Consider the following 22325-nt stretch of genomic DNA (forward strand, 5'->3'; position numbering starts at 1 on the left):
TTTTGGAATTGAAATTAACGATGGCTTTACCAAGAAGCATCCCTCCTGTCTATGTTTTAGTTACTTGCTATTGGTTGCTTACTGGAGGTGTTTCTCCTGTTCTTTGCAGACCTTGCAGTAGGGGCGCCTTTTCATGAAACAGGACAGGTCTACATATGGATGGGAAGTAAAACGGGAATTTCACAGGAGCCCAGTCAGGTAACATCAGTCCTGGTTTCTTTCATCCACTCTTGCAGCTTAGTTAAGTTCTTTTAATATAACTTGTCTCTGTTTCTCTCTAAAGGTAATTAAGGGTAAGTCGCAAGAGGGCTTCCGGACTTTTGGTTACTCCATCAACGGAGGCATGGATGTGGATGGCAACAGTTACCCTGACATCTTAGTGGGCTCACTGGATGACCGCATAGCCCTTCTGAGGTAGAACAAAAAAAAAAAATTCTCATTGATTTTTAAATGAAAGCAATTGTTCTTTATATTTTGTACAAAATGGTGATACTTTAGGCAACTTTTCCTTTTTCAAGTATTTTATGATTTAAAAAACTTGTTCCATTAGCTTAATGCCATAAAAATGTTGCTTACAAAATCCCTCTTTCCACTAGTTAGAGACGCTTACTTACATTTTTCAGACTTTGATGGCATAGAAAATAAAAAAAATAAGTTATTATATACTGTAGAGAGTTGCCGAGCTTCACAAGTCCTTTTCGCACTTGAGTACAATTTTAATATGCCTTTCATTCAATAGTCTAATAAGAGATTATTCAATAAAAGCAAAACAATACTTGTTAAAATGGCTCCTCAAGTGCCAATGTTGGCTTGTAACATCAAATTGAATGTTTAAAATGATAATAATATTATTATCAGCAAGAGGATACATTTGCAGCTGGACCCAAAATGCAGAGGCTGAGGCAGAGAAGATATCCTGTAGATTTATTGCAGCCAAAATACAAGTCCAGATAAATTAAACATCCAAGGAACAACAGAATAGAGTTAACAGGAGGTGAGTGACAGGAAGTGATGAAGACGTGACACAATGATGGCGATCCAGCAAAAACCAACTGCAGAGGAACGGTATATATACACTGAGGAGGAGACTAACAGGACAAAGACTGCAGTAATGAACTGAGTGGGAAAAGCTGTGCAGAGAAAGAACTTGAAGAAAACCAATGGGAAGGAAGATGACACTAGGGGGCAATGGAGAGTAACCAAGAAATATCCTAAAGATAACTGTAAACAATGAATGACAAAAAAGACTAGAGTCTGCTGAATAGGAGATGACTAAAAAAAAACACCAAACAGGAACAATAAGACTAAAAAAAATAACTCTTAACAGTAAAAACAGAATAACATAAATCAACTGAAAACCCAAAGTGAAAACTAAACAGAACCAAAAATCCCAAAATGGCAGATCATAACAATTATACAGCATTATGTGCAAACAAAATAAACCTAAACACCGTTAATAATAATTGAACTTTATCGATCTCACATTAACTCTCTGCATTTATCCCATCCCCTTGGGAGCAGTGGGCTGCCATGGTGCGGCGCCTGGGGGACAATCAGGGGTTAAGGGTCTTGCTCAGAGACCCAGAGTGGCAGTCTGTGGGACTCGGACTCAGAAACTCAGGATTCCAACCTCTCTGCCCTAACCACTAGGCTGCCACTTTCCCTGTTACAAAAAAACAAATTCAGTTAAAAAAGCTGTTTTCTAAATCAGCGTTTTCACTTATAATAACAATCCTTGCTTTAGGCAATGCATATTTATTAGATAGTTGGATATGAATGAACATTGAAATATGATTTGGATTAAATACAGAATCCATTTTAAAACCTTACATTAAAACGGTATGAAAAGATACCATATTTTTTCATATGAAAAGTAGGTTTTCAACCATAACTGATACTAAATCAGCATTGATTAAACCAATCTCTCAGTTTTGATCCACATGTACTGTTGTGTTGATTTTAATTAAGTTAAGAAATCAGGATAGATTGATGTTGACAATAAGACATTTAACATCTCTAAATCCATTGTAAATCCCATTAGAAAAGTTTTTTCACCAAACGGCAAAGGGTTCAACATTGATTTGATTTCAGTCAATAGACAAACACAAAACAACATTTAATTCAGTTAATTTGATGAATATTTGATGGGTCCACCATCAATCATTCAGCTTAACCCTAAATCAGCCTTTTTAACCATAATCTAACACTGGCTTAACATCTTTTTGTTATCTGGATAACATTTTTACTTTATTCACCTAATCTCAAATTGTCATGATGCTGGAGTAACCAGAAATCTTACTCAGGTTAGAGCAGCAATACCCCAAAAGGATGTAACTTGAGTAAAAGTAAAAAGTGTGGTAAAATGCAATGCTGATAAAAGTACTTGTCTTTAAATGTACTCTATACTACTATACTATTGAGATAAAGAGCTATTTGTGTAACAGGAAGGTTTTGTTTGTCATTGAGAACGAATGGTGAACATGTTCATGTGATGGTTTTTAGAGCTCGACCTGTGATTCATCTGACCAAAAACTTCACTGCTGAGCCCAAGATTGTGGATCCTAACCAGTGTCGTGGGAATAATCCTTGGTAATATGTCTCTAAAATATAAAACTCCAATCTACTTTGCATGAATGAATTTGCTTTACTTTCTTTTACTTTGCAGCATCACCGTTAATCTGTGCCTGGCATTCACTTTGAGCAACGGAAACAAAGACTTTAAGAAAAATATCAGTAAGATGCTTTAACATAAAATCTAAAACTTGATGTATTCAAATTTCAGTTGGTTGTTTGTGACATTTTGTTTATGTCTTTTCTTTGGTAAGTTGTGGATTTCACAGTAAACGCGGACGCAGGAAGAAGAATATCTCGAGTTCGTTTCCAGAATAATGACCAGACATATTCTGGATCTCTGACTCTGAAGTCGTCTAATTCCGTCTGTGAGAGCCTGAAACTGAGCGTTGTGGTAAGATAACAACAATGATTGCAGATCTTCTAGATGAATCCATTATTTGCATATTTCTGGGCTTTTTGTCGGGTATCCACAGAGTCCTGCAAAGGTTTTTATCCTTTTGTGACTTTTAACATTTTGTCATGTTGTAAAAAAATAAATGAAATTTCTGTTTTGTAGATTGAGATTTAAAAAATTAATTCTTTAAAATAGCTTTTCACAGATGTCATTTTCTTTACTGAAAGCCCAATTCAAAGGCTTATTCAAGAAGCACACAGTGATCAATGCAGGCTTGTTTCTAACATTAATGCAGACCAATAGGAATGCATCTTCATCCCTCAGTCCAGAAGGAATCCCGCCCCCCGAGGAGTCTGAGATCTGTAACAGTCAACCTGAAACGCAGACGTTTGGGAAAAAAAACCCAAAATGAAAAAAATGTGAAAATATGTTAAATTTTTTTTTGAATATATATAAAATATGTAAACAACATTTTAAAAGTAAAATCTGAGTAAACAAGCCTTGAAAAAATAAAATGTGAAAAAAACAGCAAAGTTACTTTCAATCTAGTTAGATGAGATTGTGATGATTATTAATTTCAAATGTACATTTACAAAATGTGTTTTTTTTCATATATTCAATTCAATTCAGTTTATTTCTATAGCACCAATTCACAACACATGTCATCTCAAGACACTTTACAGTTCACCAGATCATCCAGTCAGATTGATTCAAAGTTTTCTATCTAAGGAAAACCAGTTGATTGCATTGACTCATTGACTCAAATACAATCCCTCATACTAAGCATGCTTGTAGCGACAGTGGAGAGGAAAAACTCCCTTTGAACAGGAAGAAACCTCCAGCAGAACCAGGCTCAGTGTGAGCGGTCATCTGCTGAGGCCGACTGGGGTTCAAGGAGACAGAAGCAGAGATACAAAAAGCAGCTGTAAAAGGCGGCCCCGTCCAGGAAACACACAGCCAGGCAGACGAGCTCCAAGCCAGCTCCCCTGTCAGAGGATGAAGAGAGCACAGTCAGAGAATCAGGACTACACTGAAAAACAGGCCGATCTCCAACACCTATAAACAAGGGTGTTGATGGAAGCAGCACAGCTGATATTTCTCTCCAGGATGGAGTCACAGCCAAACAGGAAGCAGAGAGAGCAGAAGGTTAGAGATTGAACTAACAGATTCTGCAGAGTGGGAGAATAGAGATAGAATGAAGTAGAATGACGAAAAAGGGGTCCCTATGTCCTCCAGCAGTCTAAGCCTATAGCAGCAGAACTATAGAGATAGCTCAGGATAACCTGAGCCACCCTAACTATAAGCTTTATCAAAAAGGAAAGTTTTAAGCCTAGCCTTAAAAGTAGACAGGGTGTCTGCCTCACGGACTAAAACTGGTAGTTGGTTCCAAAGGAGAGGAGCCTGATAACTAAAAGATCTGCCTCCCAATCTACTTTTAGAAATTCTAGGAACCACTAGTAAACCTGCAGATTGAGAGCGAAGTGCTCTGTTAGGAACACAAGGAACAATCAGATCTCTGATATCAGATGGAGCTTGGCCATTTAAGGCTTTATATGTGAGAAGGAGGATTTTAAATTCTATTCTGGATTTAACAGGAAGCCAATGAAGAGAAGCCAGGATAGGAGAGATATGATCTCTCTTTTTCATTTTCATCAGAACTCTGGCTGCAGCATTTTGGATCAGCTGAAGGCTTTTAACTACAGCTTGTGGACTTCCTGATAGTAAAGAATTACAATCCATTTACAAATGTGTTTTTTGCTTGTAACAATAATGGTCAAATTTCGCTCTATAGTCTAAAGTGGTCTGCTATCAGATCCCAAAAACACAGAGGGAGGCTGGTTCATTTACATCAGGTGGTAACTACCCACCCCCACTGGTTCATCTAACTACTTTTTTTTGTACTTTCATAGTACTTTCAGAACAACAAAAAAAAGTAACTACTGATCTTTAGAGATTAGGTAATCAATAAAGTGTCCTCCTGTGTTCATTTCATCTCTTTCTCATTAAAGAATAAATAGAACCGGTACTTGGGTCAAATTAGATCAGAATTCATTTTAACCTACAAGCAGAATGCTACTATGTGTGTGACAGGAAAGGAACACTGCACATTAACCTAAACACGATCTTCATAGGGTTGGCAGAACTATTAATTGGGGGAAGCATTTTTTTTTTGCAAAGACAGCAAAGCTGTTTAGAGATTATGGATTTATGAATGCAGCTGAAAAAAGGTATTTTATCCTGCATGTGTACAACACCTCTAAACTTAAAGCCAGAGCTGCTCTCTCTGCTTTTTCTTAGCATAGTAGCTTCATCTGGTCTGTTCCATAATGGAGAGAAATATCAGCTGTGCTGCTGCTATCAACACCCTTGTTTATAGATGTTGGAGATCGGCCTGTTTTTCAGTGTAGTCCTGTTTCTCTGACTATGACTAACTAGGTGTGCTCTCTTCAGCCTGTGACATGGGAGCTGGCTTGGGGTTAGCTGTGTGTTTCCTGGATTGGGTCGCCTGTGGAGCCGATTTACAGTTGCCTTTTGTATCTATGCTTTTTTTTCTATGTCTGCTTCTGTCTCCTTGAACCCCAGTCGGCCTCAGCAGATGGCTGCTCACATTGAGCCTGGTTATGCTGGAGGTTTCTTCCTGTTCAAAGGGAGTTTTTCCTCTCCACTGTCGTTACAAGCATGCTTAGTGTGAGGGATTGCTGAAGAGTCAATGAGTCGATGCAATCATCTGGTTTTCCTTAGACAGAAAACTTTGAATCAATTTGGTTAATTTGGAATGCGCCGTGAAATGATGTGTATTGTGAATTGGTGTTATATAAATAAACTGAATTTAATTGAATTGAGCTCCCACGATAGAATCCCGTCAGAGTTCAACCAAAATCCGAGGAGCAATGTTCACAGATGTTCACAGATGTTTTTCCTTTTAAATGCGACTTAACTTCAGCTGTTTACCAAGGTTGAACCACTAATAATAACTACTCTCAGATTTACAAAGCTGCAAGAGACAAATATTGATGCCTGGCATATATCTCTGCCCCTCCCTGTTTGACCGTAGTGTAAATCCGGATAAAATGAACTGAAGGCTATGGTTGTAACATGACAAACTGTAAAAAAAAAAAATTTAAGAGGTTTAAAAAGTTCACCAAGTTCCTGTAATTTCAACTCATTTTGTCAAGCTGTTGTCAGTAAATGATTCTCTCCCTAACCAACAGGAACCTGTGCGGGACAAACTGGAACCAGTGGTCTTCTCCCTCAACATGTCGCTGCAGAAACAACAGCCTAGAGCCAGACGTTCCATGCAGAACCTGGATTTCTTCCCCATTCTAAGCCAAGAGCAGAAACTCACCCAAAGAACGGAGGTACCGACTTTAAAAACATCACTGAGCACAAATTGCCTCTTGTCATTAAAGGTATGATTAGATGCTCTTCTGTCCTGCAGATAAACTTCCAGAAGGAATGTGGCTTAGACAACAAATGCACCAGTAACCTGAAGCTGTCTGCCGCGTTTGCTGATAAAGATGACATTGCTTTCCCCAGGCAAACACACACTCTGAACGATGAAGCCATGTTAACCTATCACCTCTTAAATGAGCTACATTTTGCATCTGTAACTTGTGTTCAGGAAGGGCGACGGAAACACTCAAGTACTCCAGTTTAACAACACAAACCAAATAATCAAGCTGTTGGTTAATGTGACCAATTATCCTGCTCCTGGAAAAGCTGCAGAGGACGCCCACCAGGCAGAGCTCATCATCACCATCCCTAATAATACACTGACATACTCTGGAGTCAGATCTGATGTAGGTCCACTAGAGGGCAGTAGATCTCAGGGAAAGTTGCATCATAGTGCTCCATAAACATTTTCCTTTAAATTATAAGAATGTAAAATAGCCCCATGCATGCTCTATGCACCTCTAATATGAAATATTTGATGATAATTTTTGCAGAACTTGGATGTAGAATGCACCTTTGAAGAAAAAGTCATTTGTGAGCTGGGAAATCCACTACAAGGCAAAGAAAAGGTACATTTTAGTCCTAATTTGTGCTTCTTTTGTGAAATTTGATTTGAATTTTTAGATAAAAAGCAAAAAACATTTAAAAATTGTATTTGAAAAGCATTCTCCCTGTTTGTGTAAATTCTACACATAAAATCCAACGGTAACAATGTGAGAAACGTTTTTAGTGATCTAAGCATAGGTACCAGAAAGAGTGAACAGAGAAATCTAATGTCCATAAGGATCCAGTTTTTTTACTCCACCTTTAGCAAACATCTCATTCTCCAGTCTATCAGATTATGATGCCAGACGTTTGGCAGACCTATCTGTAGGCAGTTTGGAGCGTTCTTCTTTGGAGAACATCTCAGCTTCCATCAGACTAAATGAGTCCAGTTTGGACTCTGGCTTGGCCAGTCTGGGACATCCACAGAGTGGTTCTGACTCCTTGGAAATTGTGGCTCTGTGCTTTGGGGCAGATTTTCATCTAGCTTTTCTCTTCACATTGTCTCTTTCATCTTTCAGTCAGTCTCAACTGACACTTCCTGCTGAAAATATCCCCATAGCATGATGCTGCCGCCACCGTACCGCACTGTTGGGGTGGTATTGTTCCTTTAGGTGAGCGGTGCCTGGTTTCCTGCAATCATAACTCCTGGCCTTCACTCCAAAGACTTTCATCTTTGTCTCATCAGAACAGAAAACTTTGCTTTTCATGGTTTGAAATTCCTTCAAGAGCATTTTGGTAAACTCCAGAGTGAATGCCATGTGCCTTTTATTGAGGCGACAGTGGCGTCAGAGGTTAGCCTGACGTAGTCCTACTCAATTCTAGTCAGAAATTAGTCTGATGCTGCTCCATAGAGCTGTGATTATGGGGCGTGTTTTGAACGAACCAGGAAAAAAAATGCCTCTGCACTCAATTGGATAGACCTACAACCAATAAGAGCAACGGAGTGCGTGACGTATGTTAAGCGAGGCATGGTTGTTAACAAAAATCAAAGCGTGCAGTTGCACGCCTAGAATAAGAAGATGAGCCTTGATCGCGTTTCTCTGTTCCTCTTTTAAAATTAATTTGCTGTCGATATCTTCTAGAACAGACCTAATAGCAGAATCTACACACCTCAACTCTCCAGCGGCAGCCATTGTTGTTGTCACCCAAGCGCGCATTGGTCACGTGGTTGATTACGTTACTGTTGATCATCTGTCCATCATCGTATAAAGCCCGCCCTGACAATTTGATTGGATCGCCAGAGAGTGGGCGATAATACTCGCGCTACTATGGAGCAATGCCAGACCGAACTTCCCGACCTCAAACCTTGTGGGCTGGACTAAGTTCGGAATGGCACCCAGGCTAGTCAGATGTAGGAGTTTACCCTGAAATTTAAGAGTAGACAGTTGAAGCCCCGGCACCGGCTTTCAGTGTTGTATCCTTGGGCAAGACACTTCATTGCCTACTGATGGTCAGAGGGACTGGTGGCACCAGTGTACGGCAGCCTCGCTTCTGCCAGTAAGCACCAGGGCAGCTGTGGCTACAATGTAGCCTGCCATCATCAGTGTGTGAATGGGTGAATGACTAAATGTAGTGTAAAGCTCTTTGGTCAAGTCTCCTGACTTGAAAAAGCGCTATATAAGTTCAGACCATTTACCATTTATTAAGGAGTGGCTTTCATCTGGCCATTCTACTGCACTGGCTTGAACGGTGCATTGCTGCAGAGATTGTTACCATTCTGGAACAGTCTCCTCTCAAAGAAAAAGGCTGGAGCTCTGACAGAGTGAACGTGGAGCCCTTCACCTCCCTGACCAATGTTCTCCTCAGACGCTCAGTGCAAACAGCTGGCCAGTTCTAGGAAGAGTCCTGATGGTTCAAAACCTTTTCCAATTAAGGAAGAGGTCAATCTCCCCACCGGGACCTTTCAAAGCAGCAGCTTCCCTAGATTTGTGTCTCAAGGAAGGGTTGATTTAGTTTTTAGAGCAGCATGCTCATGTTTGTAAGAAGATGAATGCAAGTCATTGGTTTGATCCCCATACCCTGGCTCCCTTTGCCCCATATTGCCCCTCTTGGTGCCAGAAGGTGGTTTCTGCTCCTGTGTCTCGGTTACAGTTTGTAATTTGAAAACAATAAAGATAAAAAGTGAGTTTCAAATCCCAAAAATACCTCAATACTCTTAACCCTTTACCTCATGGGAAAACTAACAAATAATGATAAAGAATAAATGGGCATGCCAGCAGTGCTCCATGGTAGAGTTATGTTCCCAGGCAGTTTTTTTGGTTTAGAAGCATATCTGCTCTCTACCACAAAATCCCTCCAACAGTATTTTCAGATATTGACAAAGTCCTTCAGCAGTGTAATAATCATCAGCAGCATCATATGGCATTAAAGAATAGAAAGAAAATAGAAGGATTGGTAGAAGCCCAGCCTAAATCTGAACTTTCATTTGACTGAAAGGATGTGGCTAGAAATAAACAAGCGATCCACCTTAAAAAGTTTCCAAAGTTAATAAACCATTAAAACCCTTCTGGTTCTGCAAAACAACATGTGATTGATGTGTTGTTTTTTCAGGTGGAGCTGAAGCTGTCGTTTCAGACTTCAGGCATCAGTCTGTACACAAAAGATATAGTGACTGAAATGAGGCTATCAACGTAAGTATTTAAAGCAAAAGCCTCTAAATGCTTTTTTGGTGTTTCCTGTTTACAGGGATCTGATCTTTTTATTGGCTACTTTTTAATTCTGTGTTTTGGTGTCCATTCTGTGTTTTGATATGATCGAACTCTTCAGTATTAGTGAGCAGGATGACCTGACGCTGTCGACCCTGGCCATACTGATTGAAAGCAACATCAATCCCTTCTTCACCATGTGAGTGTGGCATCCTTACAGATAGTGACATCTGTAAATAGCACCTTGCAAAAATATCAATGTAGCTTCAGCCTTTTTAACGTCTAAATATAAATATTAAAGGTAAAAGTGTAGATGATGCAATATTGATTTCATATGGTTTTGCATTAAAATCATGCAGCAGGACATACTAGGTGGTTCGAGTTTATGAATTTTCACAGACTTATTTTTAACACTAATATCACAAATTTAAGTCAATTCGATTCAGTTTATCTATATAGCGCCAATTCACAACATGTCATCTCAAGGCTCTTTACAATTCACCAGATCAAATTGATTCAAAGTTTTCTATCTAAGGAAAACCAGTTGATTGCATATGCTTTTTTATGCCGGTGCCCGTGAAATTATTAAATTGATCATTGGTATTACCATTTTGGTCTACAAAAAAATACTACAAAATGTCAATATCGTGTAGTCAACAATTTAAAGCTACGAGTTAAAACCGCCATGCACTCGCCGACTCGCATTCCATACTGTATGCAAGCTGTTTCCCAGTTCTGCTAATGCTACTCCCACTGCTAACCCTAAAGGTAGAGTGGGTAACAAATTTGGCTTTTTTATTAGTAAAAATCAAGAACTTTTGAAAAATACAAATTCTGCGAACGTCTAATAACATAACTTAAAAATGAACAGCCTTTTGAGAGCTTAGAATGCAATAATAACGGTGAGAAAACGAGTATCAATGTAGCTTTTACCAGAAAGAAAATTGATGCTGAGGTTTCAGCTTTCTTTTTTCAGTTCTGCTCTCACTGCAATCTTGAATCTAAAAAGTCACTTTTTCTTGCAATAGATGACTTTTTTGGTTAAATTGAGGAGGTAAGTGAGACACTTTGCCAGTGGAACAAGACAGTTTACATTGGAAATAAGAAAAAACAATTGCCTTGTCTTATTTCAAGTGCATTTTATCTAATTATCTTATTTAAAGAGTTAAATACTAATTCCATTGGCAAATCATCTTATTTACCTATTCAACTTAATGGTAAACACACTTAATTTAAGACATTTTTGCTCGTTTCTAGATCGTTTCTGCAGTGCTCAGAGAGATCACATGTATTTCATTATTTATTTTAGCTAATACATCAAGGATGAATAAGCCAGCTCCATCCTGCCGTTAGAGGCAGCCTGTTGGTTTGTTAGCCTACACTGGATGAGCTGCGATGCAACAGTTACCAGCCACTGTTATTTTTCACTAAAGTCCTATCAGCTAGTAGGCGTAGTCTTCTTTAAAGGTGCAGTAGGAGATCTTTTCTGACAAATTTTTTACAATGTGGCTTGAAGATTTCCCCACAGTGGCGTTGCAAGCAGTGAAATAGAAGGTCTGGAAGTGAAACTAAAATAAATGGTCCCCGCTACAGTGTGAAATGAAAGTGTAAGGTTCACCAATCACAAAACACGGTCCGTTGTACACTATTGGTTCCCGACACGTCAATCATGGTCGTCTGCTTGTCCCTCCCCCCTGTGCACGTACCCTGACACTTGAAGGAATCGACCCCCCAATGCTCGTGCAGGACTTGCAAGCTATCCACTGTTATGCTACATTCACACCTAATGGAGCAGAAGCTGCAAAACATGCGTGCTGCTTCATTTTTCATGCTTGTACAAGTTTAGTTCTGATGCACGGGTGAAGCATTTTTGCTGCTCTGGCTGCGCGGTGGAAAAAGTGGGTCCGAAGCACGTTGGGCGGAGCTACCCTATCCTTACTTTGCCTGTAACAATGGAAGCTATATTTGCTGATCAGTGGGTAAAAAGTAGTTTGAATCTATTTTGAAGTGAGAAAGTCCACCTTAAAACATGGTCAGTGCAGTCAGTTCATCCAGATTACCATCCTGCCTTCCAATATTATTTCTGTCGAGCCGCTTAGACCCCCGTACACCGGCGGTGCGCTGTCATTAGGAATCCCATTCAACAGCAGCCTCTGGCCCGGTCGTGGTGGCTGGAAGGCCTTTTCCATGTACGTAATCCAAACTGCAGGCACCAGGATAATAAAAGTTAACATGCTTTACCGGCAGAATTTGGCATTTTAAGTTAATTTAGGCATTAATAAACTGTTTCAGAGGAGTGATCATAACGCTCTGCATCATCAGTGCTGTCTGTCTCCCTGCCAGCTCCCAGATCAGCGACGCACTGCTCCTGCTGCTCTAGACGCGCTGGGGAACCTTTTAATGTGCCGTGATGCGCGTCAACCATTGACTTTGGATGTAAACTAGCTGTTTTTGCTTCCTCTGCTGCTTTAGGTGTGAACGTAGCATTATGTTGTTTTTAGCTCGTCTCACAAGCACTCGATCTCATCTGAACACCTCGACAGACAGCATGCGCGTTCATGTGTTTTGAAGGCGTGGTTTCGAGGGGTCGTCTAAAGGGGGAGGCATGGTTGTGTATGTTCAAAAATATAGCTTGATGGAACCGTTTTTCCAATATCTCCTACAGCACCTTTAAGTCCTTTCTTCAGGGAAATGTGTTTCATCATTTATTTTAGCTTATTTGACAAGGATGACAGAGGTTGATGCGTTCCCTCCATTTAGAAGAAATAGACTCCAGTAGTTTTTATAGGATTGATAGTGAACCACCAGAGAAAGCTCTTCGGTCATTTGTGATTCATATAGTTTACCACTAGATGGAGGTAAATCCTACACACTACATTTATCTGAAAAGCCCATTTGATTCCTTAAAGGTATAGAGGAGGATTTTCATAATTTTTTTAAAAGACCTGCCCTCTCCACTCTAAAAAAATGCACATGTACAACCCTCTTCCTGCTCTCGAGAGGGAACGCCTATTAAATGCGTGTGAGAGCACGTTCACGCTCTGTTTAGAAGTTGCTGTTAGCATCACTCATACAAGCTTACTTTCCTAAAGAAGATTTGCAATTTTTCCATTATGTCAGACTTACCACCAGAAAGTGAAAATAGGGAAGAGCAGCCTTACATAAACATGTCACCAGAATGAATGACAATTTGGAGGACCACTTATTTTGATGATCCTCCGGCAAAAAGAACATCCTTCTTCACAGATGTTCGCCCTTTTTTGGCTTCTTTTTAATATTTTTGGCTTGAATGTGAGAAATGTAACGCAGAGAAGAAGACATTTCTAAATTTTATAGCAGAGCTACTAGAATCTGTTAACAACTTGTTCTCATGTCGGTGCAAAAACCATTGTCAACTTTGGCATTGCTAATAGAAGTTAATATTTGCATACCTAGAAGCCAACCCTGAAGGACGTGCGTGTGAATCTATGCTGGATTCTTCCTGTTAAAAGGGAGTTTTTCCTCTCTGCTGTTGCCACAAACATGCTTAGTGTGAGGTATTGACTGCGAGTCGATGCAATCAGCTTGTTTTCCTTAGATAGAAAACTCAATTTGACTGGATCATCTGGTTGATGTCTTGAGATGACATGTGTTGTGAATTGGCACAGAATAAATAAACTGAACTGAATTGTATATTTTGGACACATCAACATTTTTTTTTACTATTTATTATATACTTTATTTCCTTAACTTAAATAAATCATTATATTCTTCACCACTTTAGATGTTTTGTGGATGAAGTATTTAAAAAAATGTTTTTATTGAAGAACTTGTCCTTCAACACCATTGTATTAAAATTTGAATTCCAGTGAAACACATCAGAAGTTACCTTACTAGTAAAATACCCATCCGCCCGTGGGTGTAGCTATAACATCCCTATAAAATATGGTGCGGTTTGTGAGAAGGTTCCAGGATGCAAGTATTTCTGGAAGATTCTGTCAGAACCTCCCAGCAAAGAAACTGTACAAAGAGACAACCCTGAAACATTAGTATGTTCAGAGTGTAAAATCCTAACCCTTGTCTTTTTCAGTATGGAACCAAAGCGAACTAGATTTGGTGGCGAAGTGATGGGAGAGTTTGCTATGGTCAACACCAGTAACGTGGGTAGTCTGGTGGAGTTCACCTTGCATGTGAGTCATCTCCTCTGCTGTATATTTAATCTATAATATGTGTGCTCCCCCACCCACAGTTTCCTCATCCACACCCTGTCTTTGAAGTAAAAAAAAAAGTTTATATTGTGTGGGCAAGGCAAGTTTAATTGAGCTTTGTCTTGTGGTGTAAGAATGCCCAGGGGTGGATGCTGCAGCATTTAGCTGCTTTTCTTAGCTGAACTGTATCTAAAGGTCTTTTCTCTAACCCAAAATACTTCTGTCATCAGGTGGACATGAATGACAATCTTCCGGGAGACATGGGGAGTCTTGCTGTTGAGTTTAATTGGCCCTATGAGGTGGCCAATGGCAAGTGGCTGCTGTACCTGACAAAGATTGTTGTTAAAGGAGATTCAGAAATTGAATGCAACCCAGGAGGAGAAGTTATCAATCCGCTTAATCTAACTGTAAGGTTCTGTTCCAGCTTTGGTTTGGATTGTTGTAAAATAATTTTGAATGTGATTTTGCTTATTCTTTTGATATCACTTCCACCTGTTTGACTTTATAAGATTTGACATGAGTTTTGACTGATCTTCTAACGGCAGGAAGACTAGTCAACATTTTTTATCAGTAACAAATGGTATCTTGGAATACTTAAAGCAAGGTTTATAGGGTTGTTACTATACTTAGACTTTCCAGAGATCAATAAATGAAAGTATGGAAGCAGTATTGACATTTCAGAGCACATTTGCTGTATTAATTTGGATAACTGTACAACATACAAAAGCAGCATGGAGTTTAGGATGCTAGGAAGACTTTCTGATCAACCCAGTGTAGATATGTGCCACACCTTGGATCTTTTATTCCAGTTTCCAGTTTCTCTCATGCATTGAGAGTGCAGTCCAGATGAATCTCTTTTGAAATTAGAAAAGTGGTTATGTAACAGAGGAATGACTGTGACCAGTCATTATAAACACAAGGTCAATATGGAGGAATGTGTCTCTTCACAGCAGACATGGGCAATGTGGAGTCAACAAGTCATCTCCATGTCATGTATTTAATCTACCCAGCCAATTAACCAGGTGAGTCCAATCTGCACAGGTTAATTCACGGTGAAGATTGGACTCACCTGCTTCAGACTTGTTGACTCCACATTGCCCATGTCTGCTTCACAGTGCTTTGTTTAGGATTTTTTTTATTTTCTTTAGTAAATCCTGTTGGTCTTCATCTGCAGTATTTAGACAGGAAATGCAAAGATATTCGTATGGGTCATAATGTTGAGAGTCAATCTAAGGAAGGCTGAGTTGATTAGCCTTTACATGGGGTGCCTGTACCAAGGCTACCCATCATCCCCAGCAATATGAACTTTATATCTGTCCTCTGTTTGTGCCAAGGACTTACCTTTGTGCAATTCACTTACCTAGCCAAAGGGGCATTGAGACCTGCATCCTGGCTGCTGCAGCGCTATCTTATCTAATTTATGGGTTCTTCACACTTATGAAATATGTCAGGAAATACATAACATACCTGTGAATTTCAAACCCTACAAAACACTCAGACAAAAAGCTGGTTCTTCCCAAAGACAACACCAAAATGAAAACTGAGCGCTGCTGTGTTTGCTGTCCAGTACAGCAAGGACTGTTTTGGTCCTATGTGGAATTCAAGCCAGTTTAGTGTTTAACTTGAAAGAAACAATTCATCCATCTTACGCCACTTATCTATCAGGGTCACGGTGGGGCTGGTGCCTTTCAGATGAGCATCCCCAGTCAAACCAGCATACCCGACAGTGGTGTTGGATGTAGGAGTTTGCCCTGAAATGGAAAGGTTGACGGTTCAAGCCCCGACTCTGACTTTCAGTGTCGTTGTGTCCTTGAGCAAGACACTTCACCTGCATTGTCTAGTGATGGTGGTCAGAGGGCCCGGTGGCGCCAGTGTATGGCAGCCTCGCTTCTGTCAGTGAGCCCCAGGGCAGCTGTGGCTACAATGTAGCTTGCCACCATCAGTGTGTGAGTGTGTGCATGAATAGGTGAATGAATGTAGTGTAAAGCGCTTTGGTCAAGTCTCCTGACTTGAATAAAGGTGCTATATAAGTACATGCCATTTACCCATAGTCAAAACCTGTTTATCCCTTTAGTTTAGTATGAAAAATTCACTTTAAACTACCTCAACAGGCGTGTTTCCCTTTAGTCATGTACAAAAAAAGGAATTACATACTTTTTGGTGTTTTTTTAAGTGCAAGGCAATCTGACCTTCAATTTTTTTTTGTACATGACTAAAGGGACACACACAGGTTGAGGTAGTTTAAAGTGTATTTATCATAAAAAGCTGAAGGGATAAACGCAAAACTGACATCTTGCTCATGTTGACTATAGGTATGCTGGTCTGACAGAACACTGGCAGTCTATGAGCATAAAATTTATGATATTTTTCTTTAAAAAAAGTACAAAGCTGACACAGAGTCTGGTTCTGCTGGAGGTTTCTTCCTGTTAAAAGGGAGTTTTTCCTCTCCACTGTCGCTACAAGCATGCTGAGTGTGAGGGATTGCTGAAGAGTCAATGAGTCGATGCAATCAACTGGTTTTCCTTAGATGGAAAACTTTGAATCAATTTGACTAGATGATCTGGTTGAACTGTAAAGTGCCTTGAGGTGACATGTGTTGTGAATTGGCACTATAGAAATAAAATATATTGCATTGAATTGAAGCTTAAATAACATTTAAACAGGATACTGGATACTTGTTTGAGGCTATGCTTCAATTTTGAATGTGCTTGTTATACATTTAGTCCCAGCACAGTCCTGGCACCCAGAGTAACATTTCGAAAGACGGAGAAAATTATAGTTGGAGCTGCAGCTTAGATGATGCTCATAATTTCACAAAAGGTTTCATGTGCAGCAATAAATAGCAAAGTTAAGATTTGATGTAGCCTTACTAGACCTGGACATCGTCTATGCTAACTCCACCATGCTTCATTTCTAATTATAACTCCCTGTTAGCATGCTAATATTTGACCATTACCCTGAAACTGGATGTGTAGGAGGTTAGTGAGGTGGTATCATACAATAGGAAAAGTTTATTTTGGAATCAAAATGTATATGTGGTGAGGTTGAATTAAGCTAGCTTAGCAATTACAGTTCATTTTGGCCTAAATTAACCTGATTTAATTTGCCCACTCACATACACAATAAAGAGAACTGTAGAAGCCTAAGCAAAGGAATAAATGTTAGTGGTAAATAGTGTTAAAATGGCCTTAGAGGCAAACCGCTGTTGAGAAACACTCTTGAGGAAAAAATCAACAACTGTGGCACCACATTCTGACCTCAGAAATTCTTAAATAGAAACACACAATGTGTGCAACCTACATATAGACTGTGGAAATGACACTGCTATTCTGAGGCGACTTTGGTCATGTCTTTATCTACACCAGTAATTACCAGCAGTTCTCTGATGTAATGTCTCTGCCTTCCTCCTCCCTTTCATCCACCCTTCTCTTTCAAACTGCTCCAGTTGTCACAAAGCAGATCTAAGCAGGCCAGATCCAAACGGCAGACTGCAGACGATGACACGAGTGAAACAATTGAGCTGCAACCTGTTGAGTCCCAGGCAGCAATCAAGTTTCTCACACCTCGAAAATCCTACAAGTTGGTAAGTTGTGGAGCATCAGCGGGAGACTTTCTCATCTATCCTCTTTTATCTGACACTTTGAGAATGTGTAAAAAAAAAAAAAAAAGTTCAACAAACACAACAAAAGCATCTTTAAAAATAGCTCAAACATGTCAGGGGCAGTTCATGTTTTATTGCCGTATGGGTAGTTTGGCTTTTTGCATCGGTGCCATAAAATGACAAAAGAAAACAGAATGCTTCTCAGCAGACATTGACAAAACAGCTGGTGATATTCAAAGCCTTATAATGAACACATCTGGGTTCTTGAGCTATTTTAGTCTCATTCAGCTGACTGGGTTATGATAAAAATAAAGGTCTCTCTGATATACTCTCCCTTCACCATGTGATATCTCCTAGGAAGACAAGAAACATCAGATCTAAACCACAGATAAGAACTGACGCCTCTGTTAGTGTTAGATCATTTAGTTGAGGCTTAGGCCTGTTCAGCAGGTCATAGTGATCTCTTTGTAAGTTGTTTTGCTGGAACAAGTCTCCCAATTAATGAACCAAAACCGTGGGGGAGATAGAACACAGCGTTCCTCTGCAGAGCATGAGAGCACGCCTGCAGTAGATACACACACACTTAGATAGTAAGCAACTCCTTGTTAACAATTAGCACTTATGAGGTGACATATTTGGTTCACGTTTCCAGCGACTACAGGAGATTACAGAAAAGATGTCAACGATCGCTGGAGTTAAAAAGTGTAAACTTTTGTGTTGCATTACAACAACCAATGAGAGATTAGATGTGGCTGTGATGGAGGGTGAAGAATAACAAAGGAGATGTACAAAATATTATTTATAAGAGGAAGAAGGGAATGGTCTACATTGAAAGGTTGATTGGAGGTTTTGGAGGAGCCAAATGCAGAGATGAGTCATTGTAGGTTTAATCTCCAAAAGCAACAACAGAAGAAAAAATGAAAAATAACAAATACAGAAAACCAAAATCTAGGAAACATCCAGGAAACAACGAGGAACCAGTAAAGAGTGACTGAACACGAGGTGTATAAATGGGAGACTGAACAAAGACCAGGCTAATCAGCAGATTGGGAGCAGGTGTGGACAGAGGAGTCTAGAAGGGAGGGATTTATTTTTTTCCATTATAACACCAAAATAGTCTTATAAATAGATAAATAGATACAAATAAAATCTTAAACAATTTAAAAAGTGGAAATTTGTGAAAAAAAAGCCTAACCCCTTCTATTATTCTGTACTTTTAATGTTTCATATTTTAATTATTTTTCTAGACTTTTTATTTTCAAATGTATGTTGTTGTTTTTTTCGGTTAAGCTTTATAAATTGCATTCTTTTCTAAATGCGTTTCACAGATCAGATCATATTCTCTCCACACTGCTCTTGTATGAATTACAGAATGCCTCATCTTAAAAGCAGCTGATTCGAATGATGAGGTGGAGTTTGTCTCTCACTGTGTGAATTGGTGGCGATATGTGGCCAATGTGGTGATTTTGTTACTATTTGCATTGGGTGTAAACGCACCATAGGACTGTTCCCCTCCCTTGCAGCCCTGGAATACTGTGCACTTTGTGTCTAACAGGTTTACCTCAAAGAAAGAAACCAGAAAACGTGTGTTTAAAAAGAAAAAATGGAAATGTCGATGTGTTTTGTGCAAAATAACTTAGAAATGTAGATGATAACACATAAACATATTTTGACATTTTTAATCAGTTGATGACTTACAGTAGAGGTCAGTCATATGAGTGTGTTCCTGATGACAAACATTTGCTTTTCTCATCGTATAAAACTAATAAAAAAGGACACCTCAAGTTATTTTAAGCGCTTCCCCCAGTGATGTTTAACCCTTATAACAGCAAAACAATCCCCCCTTTTTTAACTTATGCTCAAGTTCAACTTCCTCAGTAAGCAGGAAGTGACATCCGTTATGTCTTTCCCAGCTCACACAGTAAAGAGAGGTAAGCATTAGCGTACCAATTAATTCTACATTTTAATGTTTTTACCCAGAAACTAACATCATCCAGCTCAGATTGTCAGCGCTGTTACAAGCACACATTACATTATATATATAGTCGTTTAGGGAAAAAAACAAAGGATTGACTTTGAGAAATATATTGATTTTTTGTTCTCCTCGTGCCATATGCTGCTCCATACTCTGGCTAATATCGATTTATCGTTACTTTTAGTTTAATCTTCAAGTTCATAACAAAAAACACTGATATTGGGATGAATCATTGTTGAACTTTAATTAAGCACCAGCCCATTTTCAATAATTAATGTTTTATGATCAGTGTTATTGGAAGGTTTGTCTTGCAGTGTCTAAAAAGCTCCACTTTTTTTTTTTCATTTTGTATACACTTTGTTTATACAAAATGATAAAAGTTGTGAGTCAAAGTTTTGAGTCAAAGTATGAATACAAGCTTCATTTTGACTCACATCACCAACTGCAACACAAAAGTTTCTGTAATCAGAACTCTGATTTCCCAGGCTGACAATATTCCCTCAAGAAAAGAACAGAAACATGTCAGGAAATCACTTAAACATGTGGTTATCCAAACTGGCCTTCTGTTAAACAAAGAGACGCAAACATGTTTTAATTCCATACATGTCAGGGATTTCTGAGAAACAGAAGGATTTTCTCTAAACATAACATACCAATGAATTCCAAGTCCAACAACATACTGAGACAACAATTGGTCCATCTTAAAGACAGAACACCCTAACCTACGCTGAGAGGTGATGTGATGTGATCCAGTGCAGCGATAGAGGAGACTCATATACTGGAGAAACCAAACAACAACTACACAAACGCATGGAGCAGCATAGGAGAGCCAGCAACTCTGGGCAACATTTAGCTGGAAGCTTGAACCTCAAGAACAAAGGACACACCTGTCAAAATGTTAACATGTCGGACAGAGAGCACAGATGGTTTGATAGAGGGGAGAAGGAAGCCATCTTTGTTAAAATAAAGAAGCCATCGCCGAACGAAGGGGCAGGATTGTGGTTTCAGCATCCAATCATCTACAATAAGCAAAGTCCACAATGCCTTTGTGCATGCACGGTTCAACAGAGGTCAAAACGTTTGGCCACCAAGCAAAACACTGCTATTGAAATCTGTATGCTTGTACGGATAGCAAAAAGTGAAAATTAAGGGTTACCGCATATTCAGCAATTGATTTATAGGTTTCAAGCTTCAAGTGACTAGCCTGACGTAGTCCGACTCAATTCTAGTCAGAATATGAGTCTGATGCTGCTCCATAGAGCTGTGATTATGGGGCGTGTTTCGAACGAACCAGGAAAAAAAATGCCTCAGCGCTCAATTGGATAGACCTACAACCAATAAGAGCAACGGAGTGCGTGACGTATGTTAAGCGATGCATAGTTGTTGTCCACAAAAATCAAAGCGTGCAGTTGCACGCCTAGAATAAGAAGATGAGCCTTGATCGCGTTTCTCTGTTCTTCTTTTAAAATTAATTTGCTGTCGATATCTTCTAGAACAGACCTAATAGCAGAATCTACTCACCTCAACTCTCCAGCCGCAGCCATTGTTGTTGTCACCCAAGCGCGCATTGGTCACGTGGTTGATTACGTTACTGTTGATCATCTGTCCATCATCGTATAAAGCCCGCCCTGACAATTTGATTGGATCGCCAGAGGGTGGGCGATCATACTCGCGCTACTATGGAGCAGAGCCAGACCGAACTTCCTGACCTCAAACTTTGTGGGCGGGACTAAGTTCGGAATGGCACCCAGGCTATCAAGTGACATGCGCAAGAATGACAGTTGTGCTTTGTCCTATGTTTGATTACTCTTATGGTGACTGAAGACAGATGTTGGAGAAGGGCTCATTATGCTTGACACACGGACATCCTGAGTCTTCATGCTGTTGGGGAAAGATAGTCATTTCTTTCCTGCTGTTTTTCCACAATGTGTTGATAGTGTTGATATTTTTGAACTAAATCCCAGAATGTCTTTAGATGTGTACACTTTCTGCGCGTAGTTACAAATTTTCCTAGGTGCGTGGCAGTGCGTGGAAGACTGAAATAGCGTAATTTGGCCGTGCAGACCTCGCAGACGTGTCAAGATGTAGATAACCAAAGTTATTCTGTGGCGTTGTCCTTACAAAAAACATCATGATTCCTCAGTCTGCTGGTCCAAAGTGGTCTGATGCAAGATTTCAACACAAAGAGAACAACAGTAAAAAAATTTCAACAGTGCAGTATCCACAGTGACTTTAAATGCGGCTAAACCTTGGAGCTACAGGTGTAGCAATCCCTGTTGACTTGTGATAATCGTTAAATGGGTCAGAGTAGGGTGTCAATACTTTTTTCTTGATGTAATAAGCATGGGCTTGTATAGTATCTTTGCAGTCACACACACACGTCCTGTACGCTATTAAATACAATACAATACAAAAATGTTGAATACAATTTTTATTTATTCAGATGCTATTGTTTGTTTTCTATTATATATATATATATTTTTTACAAAAAAATTTCTATGTTTGTTGTACTTGTGTAAAAGCTTTTTTCCTCACCCTGTCCCTTGAAGGACTGCTCGCAGGAGATGGCCAAATGCGTGAAGTTTACCTGCCCTCTACTCAACGTCTCCAAATCAGCTAAAATTTATGTCCGCTCCCGCTTGTGGAACAGCACCATGTTGGAGGTCTGCTCAGTAGCTTAAGTCACACAGATAGTCTCTAAAAAAAAAAGTCTCCTCTGAAGATGTTTAGATATTTTTGGTGCTTGTGTTTACAGGACTATCCCAATGCTGTGGAAGTTACTGTCCATGGTAGCGCCACACTGAAGCTCATTACGGATAAACCAACCATCAAGATGGAACCCAAATCTCTGCCTGTGTGTATTAGCTAGATTACGCTTATGACATTGTTGATTACAGAAGGTATAAAAAAAAAAAAAAAAAAAATTTTGCTTATTTGTTTTTCCTTGTAG

General features: G+C 39.5%; 1 protein-coding gene across 1 annotated transcript in view; it reads left to right on the forward strand.

The window, feature by feature from the left end:
* Positions 1–22325, forward strand: part of itga3b (integrin, alpha 3b) — a 74160-nt gene that overhangs the window by 46168 nt on the left and 5667 nt on the right. The window contains exons 8-23 of the mRNA XM_038299703.1: positions 110–198; positions 284–414; positions 2503–2589; positions 2666–2733; positions 2826–2965; positions 6181–6327; positions 6408–6505; positions 6591–6768; positions 6916–6990; positions 9518–9597; positions 9734–9811; positions 13682–13781; positions 14030–14206; positions 17245–17382; positions 21925–22038; positions 22131–22229. Coding sequence (XP_038155631.1) covers positions 110–198; positions 284–414; positions 2503–2589; positions 2666–2733; positions 2826–2965; positions 6181–6327; positions 6408–6505; positions 6591–6768; positions 6916–6990; positions 9518–9597; positions 9734–9811; positions 13682–13781; positions 14030–14206; positions 17245–17382; positions 21925–22038; positions 22131–22229 — 1799 coding nt within the window. The remainder of the gene's footprint in view (positions 1–109; positions 199–283; positions 415–2502; positions 2590–2665; positions 2734–2825; positions 2966–6180; positions 6328–6407; positions 6506–6590; positions 6769–6915; positions 6991–9517; positions 9598–9733; positions 9812–13681; positions 13782–14029; positions 14207–17244; positions 17383–21924; positions 22039–22130; positions 22230–22325) is intronic.

The sequence above is a fragment of the Cyprinodon tularosa genome, unplaced genomic scaffold, assembly GCF_016077235.1.
Source record: "Cyprinodon tularosa strain WSP-4 unplaced genomic scaffold, ASM1607723v1 ctg433, whole genome shotgun sequence".
NCBI lineage: Eukaryota > Metazoa > Chordata > Actinopteri > Cyprinodontiformes > Cyprinodontidae > Cyprinodon > Cyprinodon tularosa.